The sequence below is a fragment of the Carassius auratus genome, unplaced genomic scaffold (assembly GCF_003368295.1).
Source record: "Carassius auratus strain Wakin unplaced genomic scaffold, ASM336829v1 scaf_tig00013768, whole genome shotgun sequence".
Taxonomy (NCBI): domain Eukaryota; kingdom Metazoa; phylum Chordata; class Actinopteri; order Cypriniformes; family Cyprinidae; genus Carassius; species Carassius auratus.
The window spans coordinates 5817-19071 of record NW_020524441.1 but is presented as its reverse complement, the minus strand read 5'-3'; the positions used below and the strand labels follow the sequence as shown (position 1 = coordinate 19071).

Genomic DNA, 13255 nt, shown 5'->3' with positions numbered 1-13255 from the left:
TCCAGATCCATTACGATTTACAGGTTGAAACATAATAACGATAAGAGAAATGAGAAGATCAAACAAATATAAAGTTTTTTGTCATCACTGGTGAGAATTTATGGCATTTATCAATGACTCCCCTCGTCTGCCATTGGCCAAAAACATATAGCCCCGCCCCAAACCCACGCTATTGGTTGAGATTAGGTCGTGATACTCAAGCTAAACTTTATAGCACCAGAGAGCCACAGTGTATAGCTACACTTTTATTTTTTAATTTTTTGAAAAATCCAGCTACAAATGATTTTATAGTTGTCTCTGCTTATTAAGTACAGAACGTATTTTACATCACACATACAATTTTTTAAAAAGAAGAAAAAAAGAAAAGCGCTAGCTTTCTCAACTAACGTCATTATTTCGCAAGGGGCGGAGCTATGTTTATCCTGCCAATGAGAGATGAGGAGCGTTCGAAACCTGCCATCATTATTTGTTCAATTTCGTTTGCTGATGATAAAAGCACACAAATTACACACTTAAAACTTTAAAATAACAACCAAGGGGAAAAAAGTATACAGTGATCTAGGCGACCATCACTTTACTGTACATTTCAATAACCACCTCAACTCCGCAATGTGAATCACCAACAACTATGAGCTGCAACAAAAAGCATACTGCATTTAAAAAATGAGACGTTTAAGAATCACAGAAGTTTTACATACATCGTTGGTACTTAAGACCGCAAGTGTTGACTAAAGAGAGAGTGCTGGTACATTATTTACTGGCACGTGCGTCTTTAACGTATACAGAGAATTTACAATCACGGCAGAGAATAATACTGTACTGAAATAAACATCACCTTTAGCACAGACTGCTGCCACTTAGTACACCGATGCACGTTATTATCGCGATCAAACGTAAAAATGTGAGTGATGATGACTCATTCTGATTGTCAGTCAGTGATGATGCAGTAAATTTGGTTGGATTCCTTGATTGACATCAGATATTGTTCTTGTAAAGGGTTGGGGTTATCAGTCTCTCATGTATTAAAAGTTCACTCAAAAATTAATTAAAATCTGTCATCTTTCACTCATCCTCGTGTCATTTTTAAACCTGTATGGCATACATATGCATCCTTGTTTTCATACAAAATATATTGAGCACAGGTTGTCCAGCTTTAAATAAGGACAAAAAAGCATAATTAAAGTCCTTCATATATAATTCGGGTACTAAAATGATGCCTTTTGCCATTTTGGAGCTTGACATTCTGTATGTTTTCATTGTAAGAGTACAAGCATGTAAAAAGTTGGACATGATGACAGAATCAACATTTTTGGTGAAATCTCCCTTTAACACTTTCACATCTCACTCAAATGTCTCTTTTGTCTCCCACAGTTGAACATGTCAGCCCTAAATGCATTTATAATGCATCTGATAGTAACATAATGGCATTGATTTGCGCATTTCAAAGCTTTAGAAATGTCTATATGCACTCTAATACTGTGTATACATTAATATATTCCTACTATGTAGAAATTAAAGATTGTAACACAAACTTGGAGACTGAATCTACACTACTAAATGAGTAATAATTAAATCAATACTGCATGGGACTGGTTGTTTACAGTAAATCCATCAAAGCTTTTTTTGTGACCATCAGGCACTTCAGATTAAATAAATCAGAGGGAATTGTGGAATAGCTTCACTGGACTGGTAATTGTTTACAGAACTGTTTTTTGACAGTCCTTGATTTGCTGATATTGGCTCTGTGTAGTTATAAACCATTCGCAATGACAGTAAGAAAGCACTGGCCTCATAACTCATAACATAACATTTACACAATCTAAATTCATGAGTCATTCATAAGTCTTTATATTGTTGACATACTCTGTACTTACGGCTGATTGTAAAAAAATATGTTTTACAATCTCTCTGTGGAGAACATTAAATCAAAAACACAGCATTTAAACGAGCAACACGAAAACTGTACATTTTCTTTTTTAGTGTACTTCTGATAAACACAGTAGCTTGCAGATAAAACAATACCTAAATATTCATGTTTTGGCACTTTATGTTATTATATTTTCTCATAACACTGAAATGTAACCCGTCTCTCTCTGATAAAAAACTAGAAAGCAATGTGCTGTTGGTTTGACAGAAATGAATGGATTGATGTTTCTCTGACTACACTCTAACCACCAACAATTCACATTCTTTATGGCTCATAATGCGATATGAAATTTCACTCAAATTTTCACCGCAGTCTCATTTTGGCATTGCGGTGTGAACCATACAGCCCCTGTTCTGCATTATTATTGATTACAAATAACATTCTTTTATGCTTGTATTGTTGTTTACTCATTAGATTAATTAGAAAGCCTTCAAAAAGTTGCTTTTGGTTCCTAACCTGAATAGCAACTTTTAAGCTCATCAACAGTTTTGGCACTATATATTTTTCCCTGGACAAATCGTTTCTAACCGATAATGGGTGAGACATTCTAGATCTTGTTTGGAATCTTTAAATACTATCCATATATTTCATGAATAATCACTAGTTCTTCTCTAATTGTGATTGGTCGGCCCTACTGCAGGTGAAGAAGGTGAGTTGGAGGGCGGGGCTTATGGACGGACAGGCCAATCAGGCGCTCAGGTGGGCAGGTTGAGGTTGACCGTCTCGGCCAGAGGGCTGGACATGCGTATCTGTGAGCTGCTCTTGCTGAGGATGGACAGCTGCGTCCCCCCGTTCACCCCACTGCTCGCTAGCGAAGGGTGACGCTGCTGCTTCAGGTCCACAGCAAAGTACCTGTTCACCGTCCAACTCCTCCATTTCCTCTTTATCTCCGACTGCACCTTTAGGGAGAAACTTGAAAAGGTCATTTTTTAATGTACTCAGCTGTAAAGGTGCACGCGTTCTCCACCAGTCCACGCACTCTCACATGCTTTACACCATGTCCTAGCCAGACGTGACACGTTTCTAGCATCAACTAATTTGACAGTGGACACAGAACGCAAAGTATTGCACAAAATAATCATATTTGATGTTTTGATTTCATTGTGAGCAGGGCTACTTAAAGCAATGCAACACAAAATATGTCTTGTTGCAATGTGAAAAATTGCCTCATTTTTGTCTGAATTATTTCTTTATTTAAAGTGATTGTTTATTTTTTTTAATTGTAACACACCTGGTCAGGACATGACAAAGTGTTTTGGCAGTAACTCTAAATAATTTTTGTTGGATAAATTATTGGTGAAACTAATATTTTCAGAGCAAATCCAGATATATTTAAAATTAATATCAAAGCTGACTGCATGCATTTGAGGATATCAAAACAAAAGCTCTTACCTCTCCATTCAGAAAGCAGTAGAGCACGGCCACCACAAACCCCTGTGCAGAGATAAAGTGAGTGTGGTGAAGTGGATATCATTTTAAAGTACTTTACAGTTCAAAAGTATCATTAGGAATTATGAAAATGTATTTACTTATTTATGCATTTAATTTTTTATATTCTGTCATTTTTGCAACGAATTCTGAAATTTTCTAATCAACAAAAACTTATATTCAGGGAGCATTTAATATTGATGCCCAATGTTTGGAACAGCCCTTGCGTTGGGATCACACTTATACTGTATGATGCCGATTCTGGCAGCAAATAGTGTCTACAGAGGTGTTTCTAAAATACAGCACTAAATTTGCTGCTATAAAAGCTGATGCTCAGTACCTGGAAGGAGCCCAGGCCCAGCTCAAAGACCAGTCGCTCCCGCTTGCTGAAATCCTCCGGGGAGAAAGCAAAAACAGTGTAGTGGATTCCAAACAGAGGGATGAGGAGAAGGGTGGAGCGCGCCAGACGCCTGTCAACACAAACACACACACACACACCGGAGCTTCAGACGGCTGACCTCTAAATCTCTCAGCATGTCAACACACAGTTACTGTAATACACTGGAGAGACCTCTACAACAAACCCTGCTCCACGGGAAAGAATAAGGTCTGTTTAATATCTCTACTGTTTTTTTCTAGCTGGCAGAAGAGCAAGTGGAGACCTTCTCATAAGTATCTCCTGACCAAAAGATCCCAATAGTCTCTTCTTTCGACTTTCTGAAGAGAGTTTTACTGCATTATTGAATAACAACGTCTGCAATTAAAGTCTAGCCCAAAATAAGAAATAATATATATATATGTATATTTGAAAGAAAATCTGTACAAATGTAAAAAAAAAAAAAAAAAAAAAAAAAAAATCTGTTATCATGCTCTGTTTTGGACCAAGTTAAGACCAAGACACTCAGTCACCTAAACCAGATCGGACCAGTCTAAACCACCACTTCCAAAACGAGAGGCAACTTTAAGCTGAATTTCCCAGCAGGAAAAACTAGATGAAAGTTCTGTAGCTCAAACAAGTGAATTTGGTGCTAACAACATCAGGGCATGGGTTCGGCTCCCAGAGAATGAAACGGATAGAAAAACATTTCAATATGAGTGCAATGTACTGTAAATCTCTTTGGATGAAAACATCTAACCAACTGCATGTAATGAAACCACAGACAACACCACAAAAACTATCTGCCATGCATATTTACAGCCTTTCTTCCTCAAAGGACAGTTAAAAATGAAAAATGCACATTTGTTGGCCAACGCAGATGCACAAGCACATTCACACAAACACACACACACTTACAGCGTGATGGTAGAAAGCTCTGACATCCTGCACGAATGCTGGACGGCCTGTGTGGGCTCACTGAAGCATTTCTGTGCACAGCTGCTAAACATGACAGAGACAACAAACACTCTTTAGGACAAAACACACACACACACACGCACACACACACACACACACAGACACACTCACACACACACACACACACACAGACACACTCACACACACACACACACACACACACACACACACACACACACACACACACACACACACACACACACACACACACACACACAAACACAGAGACTCACTCATGAAACCACGAAGACCACACACAACATACTCCAACACAGAAAAACCTCAAGGACCTCTAACAGCTCAAGCACATGCTTTGCATGATACTGTTTTTCATGCAATTATCCTAAATAGGGACTAAAGCCTTCAAGCTTCAAAAAGGATGCAAAAAGAGGCACATACGTCTTGTGCTCTAGTTTATTTGGACTATTTAGATGACTTATCCAGGGGGGAAAAATTATGTATTTTATTTTTCACTGCCAAAGAAGCCTAAAAGATCCAAACATGCTGCCCTGATCAACACAAGAATGATTCCATCTTTCCTGGAATCAGCACACAACAGATTTAATGAACTTAAACTGTAACCGATCAAACAGATCTGTGATGCTTTTTATTACATCCCAATCAGCCTATTACAAATTTTGATTGATTTAGGTTATTACACATTTAAATGGAAATTTCAAAAGGCATGCTAAAAATAAATGCTTCTGCATATTCCAACGGACAATTTTCAGTTCCCAGAACATTCTGGGAATATTATTTATTAATTTATTTTGTTACAAAAATAACAATCTCTCTCTCTCTCTCTCTCTCTCCATCTCCATCTCTCTCTCTCTTTCTCACACACACACACACACACACACACACAAACTCTATTTGGTTGCCAAAACTAACCAAACAGGAACTATATGGGAACTATTATGATATATGTTAATCAGCTATTATTTTCTACTGATTTTAGGAATAAATTTTAGGGTTAGATTTAGGGGTAGGGATTGGGTTAAGTCTATATTTTATGACAATAATGTTGATCCAGGAACATGTCTTACTTGGCAAAATCACTGCGACCGGGAACTATACTAACAAGACTTTCATTTCATTTCAGCCACCATCATGTGATCCATCATATCGACTAATCAGACACAACGCTACAACAGCACTGTTTCCATGGTGACTGAGACTAACACACTCACAGGTAGATGCTGGACTCGTTCCCGCCGATGTCTGGAGACTGCAGCTTCTGCACCAGGATTATGATGATTCCAATGAAGAGGACAAAATTAATCTGAAAGGAAATGCATGCTTTTATTATAGTATGAAATATGGCTCCATTCACATATATAAATTAATTTAGATGCTTTATTTATCCAAGTTTTAGCTAAAAACATAAAACTGATTTTATTTATGTTTTGGCTTACCATGATTGATGCCACAACAGGTCCCTTGATCACCCACCAGAGGGCAGTGTTATCATTCATGTCCCAGCAACTGCAGAAATATAATTGACTCGCTGTAAGAAGCTGTATTGCTATTGGTCGGCTAGGTCACATGATCTAGCAGCTATTCAGGATGATAAACTGCATGCTTTTGAAAGAAAATAGCATTCAGTAAGTGCCAGATGCCCTACTGCATTTGCCTAATTGTGCAATATACAACAGCACACACTTCCTGGAATATTGTGTCACACAATGCAACGTGCATGAATCAAAACTGACTCTATTTTTTTTTTTTTTGAACTCTGCACAGCCAGACATATGAAATAATAATCAGAAAAAATCTAGATGGAATAGTTTATTGAACCTTTAGTTTAGACAAAACTAAATATAATCCGTTTGCATATGTATTTCTTGTTGAGTATCATATTTGATACATCAGGCTTTTGGCATTAACTAACATAATATTAATATACCAACCTACTGAAGGACTAATTTCAGTTTTTTACCTTTGTGTCAGCTTTTTACAGTCACATTTTTGTTACTGTTAAAATCACGCCCATATTTTAGTATTACTTTCCAAACAGTTTCATAATTGCAACTAGTGACACTGAAGTTTAGTGGCAGCATTTGCGTAGCAAAAACTATGGTATATCCGCCTTTTTTTATACGCCATTACACGTACCCTGAATCATCAAAATGAAGGCGCAGAACGGCCCATATGGTCACACAAATGGTGGGCGTTCCTGAAAGCGCCAGAGAAAGTGGAAATTCGTTAGACCTCAAAGCTGTTCTCCAATGCATTTAGACCATCAATATGAATGCATTACATATGCCAGCAGAACAAATCACATCATAAAGAGCCAGTGGCCAGTTAATACACAGACGCTGCACTCCATTTCCCTCCATGTCTATGACTGTGACACATAATCAATCACAAACAATCCATTTTTGTTTGATGCATCACTGTGACATACCCCAGCCGATGATGGTGTACCAGTAGAAGTAGCGTCTCTCAGGAAAGAAGGTTTCCACCAGGAGCGTGAAGAGATAGAGACCTTCGATGAAGAGCCAGAAGTAGTTTGACATCACACAGTAGTGGAAGAAGACCATCACCGCCTTGCACCCCACCTAGACACAGAGAAACACATTCAGGTTCATTCATCTCACACTCACTCTTAAGAAAGAAACTTCTTTATTGACATCTACGGTTTCATGAAGAACCTTTAACATCCATGGATCCTTTCCATGCCAGGTTCTTCGTATTGAAAAATGGTTCTTCAGATTATTAAAATGTTCTTCACACTTAGAAAGAAAATCATTTCACTGTTAACTCAAAGGTTCTATTGCAACCTTTGAAAACCCACTTTTGGAACTTAGATTTTTAATAGTTTTGGGTGACCAGACGTCCTGTTTTCTGGGGATAGTCCTGTAGTATGGTGTAACGTTGCTGGGAATGTTCCACACAATCATATACAAAGCAAAAAAGCTACACTGATTACCTGGATAATAAATACAGAAATAATCAACTAAACAGTTTCACTTGCAACAATTAGATTTGCAGAAAGGACATCATTTGTGCTAATATGACCTTAAAATCCTAAATAATTAGGGATAGTGAAGATCCATAAAAATAATATGATAAATGCAAGTTAGGGTCAGTTTGAGCCGCAAACATTATACTGTTACAATAATTGTATGTTAAACACAAAACAATTAAAAATATATATTATTTCCAGGATTATAACAAGTGATATTTCAATGACATCTTGACCACTAAACTGTTGTGGATGTCTCTGGTTTCTGTTTCAGAATTCATATTCTGACAAATTTTGAGAAACAGTTTGTTGAACAACAACAACAACAACAAAATATACAGTATGTCAGGAAATAATTTGATTGCAAAAACTGAAATTTGCATGATTGAATGGATTAATGAATGCAAGCGGATGTATTTCTCATTGTATTATTCAGTAGGCATCCTTGGGTCAAACCAGTACATTTCAATTCATTTCCACTCAGAATTTATTTTCTGCCGTGTGTCAGCAGACCCTAAAGTCTTTAACCATGTTCATCAATTACCCTCTGATCCAATTCAAATTCTATGTGATGTCATTAGCATGGCCTCTGATTGGCTGCAGGAAAGAGCTCAGAGCCCTCATTCAGGTGTATAATGAGAGCGTGCATGTTTTTATAAACTATTCATATGCTAATATAGAAATTATGGAATATTTCCAGAGTATGTTGAACTCGGCTTCATGATAATTACAGCTGTTTGTCAGGCACAGAAAAATGTTGTTGTTGAACGTGGGGCGAAGGCTTGAACAGAAATGGATGGGTTTATTATTAGTCTCTGGATTTCACATGCAAATAGCATCCAGCCAAACTCCGGCCCTAATAACAGTTTCCTTTTGTGGGTGATACGCTGTGAAAGCAAAGCCTACAGAGAGAGACACTTTAAACCATAGACAAATAGTTTTATATGCTGATAGTACAATAAAATGTACAATTGTTGTAAATAACTATTTAAAACATCAAAATGAATAAATTAAATATTTCTACAACTAATTGATAACTAAACACAACTTAATAGTAATAGTATATATATATATATATATATATATATATATATATATATATATATATATATATATATATATATATATATATATATATATATATATATATATATATATATATATATATATATATATATATATATTAAATTTTATATATTAAATTTTTATTAATTAATTTAATTATTTTCTAATTAATATTAGTATGTTTAGTTGTATATATTCTTATATAATAACATATTATATGCAAATTAAACACACACATATATATGGTAAATAATATAATGCATAGAAAATATCAAAGTAATGGCATTTATCATATTATTGATTTCTTCAGGCATAAAACTAAAAAAGTAAAAAAAATAAAACACACATGTACAATAAAGTATGTATTACAAATTAATTATGCAAAACAAAACCGATTCTTTGTGTATAAGTGAAAATACAGTTTAAATAGATTTGTCATATTATTAATTTCTTCAGACATATTATTAAACTAAAACTATAAGCTATAATCATGTGCATTACTCACAGTATGAACAAAGCAGTGGTCACTGTCCTCCTCTGCGTACAGGACCCCATCTTTGATGAACACAGAGATGGCTCTCAGGATGAAGGACACAAACAGGTTCATGTGGATGAAGTTCCTGGTGCAGTGAAGCTTCCTGTCGACAGACATTCAAAGTCAGGGATCAGGATTACAGTGTTGTTGGGAGACTGAAATTCTAATGTCTTTGGGTGGGCATCTCGACATCTTATCAGTGCACATCATATGTAAGTATAATCAGTCTTTTTTGATTCTAGGTACTTTAAAGAACCACTGCACAGATACTTTTCTAAAGAACTAAACAAACAAAGTACTTAAAAAGCTTCTTAATTTGCATCAGGCTGTAAAATCTATTTTTTTACTGTAATTTGGAAACTGTATTTTATACGTTAAGAGGCCGCAATCTCACCAAGAAATGTCTGAATGATAATACACACTAAAAAGAAGAAACAAAAATTATATTTTGCATGAAGAAAAGTCTGTAATTTTAAAATAAGTGATTAATATACATGTCTAAATGCAGTTAATATCGCTTATAAAATGCTTTTTTCCTAACATACTCTCACTGCCCATAAATTAGCAAAAGTAACATTGTCATAGCTTGTTTTGACATGTATCACGTACTTGTTGTCAGACTGCTTTAAAACTGACCTGAAGCGGCACAGAATGACCATAGCTGCGATCAGAGACACCAGAGATGTGCTGTAGCCCACCGTATAGAGAGCCTTCACAGACGCATAGTACATGTCCTTGGGAAGGGAAGAGAAAACTACATTAGTCATGGTTAGCAGCAGGTTAACAGGGGTGTTTGTTTACTTTCATTTCTGTTCATGAAGTACCCTGAAAGCTTAATTCTGCTAAAAAATAAAATATTTTTTTATAAACTATTTTAAAGGTAATTGTGACTCTTTATCTCGCAAATGTTTATTTTGCAGTTCTGATTTTTCATCTCACAATTCTGAGAACTGCAAGATATAAAATCACAAGTCTTTTCGGAATTGCAAGTTTATAACTTTTATAACGCAATTGCAAGAAAAAGTCAGAATTGGACAAAATCAAGACTAAAAGCTTGTTTTTGCATGAAAAAAAAAAGGTAATTGCGACTATATCTCACAGTTCTGTCTTGTTCTCAAAGCAACTTCTCACTAATGCAAATTATTAACATGCAATCCTGATTCAATTGTGGCAAACGTTCATCTCACAAATCTGACTTTTTTTCTTTTAATTCTGTGAAAAATGTCAGAACTGTGAGATATAAACTGTAAGATGTTACCTCGGAACTGCGAGTTTTATTCCTCGCAGCTGTGAGATATAAACTTACAATTCTGAGAAGAAAAGTCACAAAGGTATAAAGTTGCAAGAAAAATATCAGAATAGTGACAAGCTTTTTTCAGCCAAGGAATAAAGGAGGGGAGGGAGGTTATTGCAACTTGTTTTTATCACAGTTTATTTCATAATTATGTCTTTTTTTCTCACAATTCTGTGGAAAAAAAATCTGAATTGTGAAAATTATGAAATAAGAAATCAGAAATTTTAATTATGAAATTAGTAACATTTTTGTTATATTGGTGGACCACTAATTTGAATTTGTTTTACTATTGTAATGACTATGGTCTAATAAATGACTTTGGTGGCTATGACCCTCATATTATATAGTTGTTCTTGTCTGTCCCCTAGATGATTTCTATCATCAATAGTTTAGTCAGACGAGATACTCACAGGTTTGGTTGTGTTTTCAACAATCATACAGGCATCCATATAGTGTGGATACGGTTCAGACCATCCGAACTCTGTACAGTTTCTGCTGATCTTGCCGAGCCCTGAAAATCAGCCAGGCAACAATGAGAACAATGCTAAATCAAGCGTGTTTTCTGCTTTAAGGTGAGACACTGCAGGCAAAAACACTGTTTTTTCAAGAACCTGTCAATTTTGAGATTTTGGGCTTTTTGGTTTTTCATAAAGCGCTTTTTCAAACTAGTGGAAGGAAAACATCCAAAAGACACTGTTAAGTGTTTCTTTTATAGCACTTCATCTGTTTGTGTCAATAGATTACAATACATATTTTTAAAGGCCGTTTTCTCAAAATGAGTTTTTTCTTCAACACTGAGCCATAAATCTCCACTTCAGTAGCACTTACACACACCAAACTTGACATTTTTATTCCTGTCTATATTCTGAAGGTTTTTACAGAGGGATTTGTTCATATATATTTCCCTTGATTATATACAACATTTTATTCCCCCCAAAATTGTGAAAATATATTGTTTTCTGGCTGTTCAAAGTATTTTCTGAATTATGCAGTAACAAAAAAAGATAACCAGAATTCCCTCTGTAAAAACATTTGACTCTAATATGTCAAAAAAAAAAAAAAAAAAGTAAACTGACTTTATCTAGTGTTCAGATTTTTGTACTAGACATTTATGCAAATTAGCACATATTTCATTAAATAATGCCTCATTTGCATATTTAAACAACATTTTTTAAAACTTGTAATACAAAAAATGTTTGCAATAATCAATGTTATCAATCAACTGGGTAATTAAGGTGATAACTATTAGTTTTTTTTTTTTTTGCTCTATTCACCTGCAGTGTCTCGCCTTAAACATACTGTAAGCAACTGCTGCAATATGCTGCTGTCAGCAGAACCACAAGAGCAAAGGAGCACATACATCACATGTACATTTATAATGACCCATGGTCTCATGAAAAGCCTAACGTTCACTGTTTCTGTGTGATCTCAGGATGATCGGATGCCTGCTTCAACAGTGTTGCTGTTAAACCTGAATTGCATCACAAACAAGCACAATATTTCAACCTGTCCGTATAGGTCGTTTGTCCAAATCCCTGATACACGACCCATCAGAGCGTATACTACAATTGCGTCCCTATCGGCGAAAGGTCGTTTTCATATTAATGTTTTGTACTCTTTTATTTGCACTCTGATTTGCGTTTCGTGTAGCTCTGTTTGTAGACTATTGCGTTATACCTTGATATGTAATCATATGAAAAATATCCTTATTTATAACTTAATAAACCACAATCTCTGCTAATTTTCGTGTGCACGTTCACAAGAGAGTGGCGTTCCAGCGGACGATGTAGGGATGTAGATGTAGCATAAGCTCCGTTGAACTTGGAAGAGCCACAATATTTTTGTTTAATTATTTATTTATGTGGCAAGTAGCCGCGTCGGGATCAGGGTTGTGATCATTTTGTCGGGAGTTATTCTGCAATAACAACCTGTTGGATGTAGATTATCCCTTGCTTAATACATACTTTAGACATATTTGTTAACTAATATGTGTTAACAAATGGAACCTTGTTATAACTTCTACGAATACTTTTTGTAAAAGTGAAAGTGACATACAGCCAAGTATGGTGACCCATACTCCAAATTCATGCTCTGCATTTAACCCATCCAAAGTGCACACACACAGCAGTGAACACACACACACCGTGAACACACACCCGGAGCAGTGGGCAGCCATTAATGATGCGGCGCCCGGGGAGCAGTTGGGGGTTCAGTGCCTTGCACAAGGGCACCTAAGTCGTGTTTTTGCCAGCCCGAACCCACAACGCTAGGGTTAGGAGTCAAACTCTCTAACCACTAGGCCACGACTTCCCGACTTGTTAGTGGAGGATTCAAAACTGGTACTATAAAGCAACAATATATTATCATCTCTCACCATCCTCTGGACTCATAAACTCGAAGAGCTCGGGACAGGTGACCTCCACGACCTCGCCGACACTGGCCGCCTGCCAGCAGGTCAGATTATCCCACTCCCACGGACACTCTGAAAATAACAACCAATCTCACATTAGTACACCTCACATCTCACAGCAGCTAGTTAGGTTTGACACGCTGGGAATATTTTTAGATTTCAGGCCTGTTTGTTTTAGACAATTACCACTGAATTATTGGAACATCCTTAGAGTGCCAAGTAAATAGCATGGCACTGAATTATAATAATAATTCAAAAGCATATATAACAGATA

General features: G+C 36.1%; 1 protein-coding gene across 1 annotated transcript; it reads right to left on the bottom strand.

Moving 5' to 3' along the window:
- Window positions 1-277: 277 nt before the first annotated feature.
- LOC113074175 (pituitary adenylate cyclase-activating polypeptide type I receptor-like) lies at window positions 278-13053 on the bottom strand (the record flags this gene model as incomplete). The annotated part of the gene is made up of 12 exons (XM_026246933.1): window positions 278-2826; window positions 3320-3361; window positions 3696-3825; window positions 4650-4733; window positions 5900-5991; window positions 6125-6194; window positions 6825-6885; window positions 7117-7270; window positions 9248-9380; window positions 9914-10011; window positions 10982-11082; window positions 12946-13053. Coding segments are annotated over 12 exons (1277 nt in total), but the record flags the coding sequence as incomplete, so codon positions are not given.
- Between the last annotated feature and the right edge of the window lie 202 nt (window positions 13054-13255).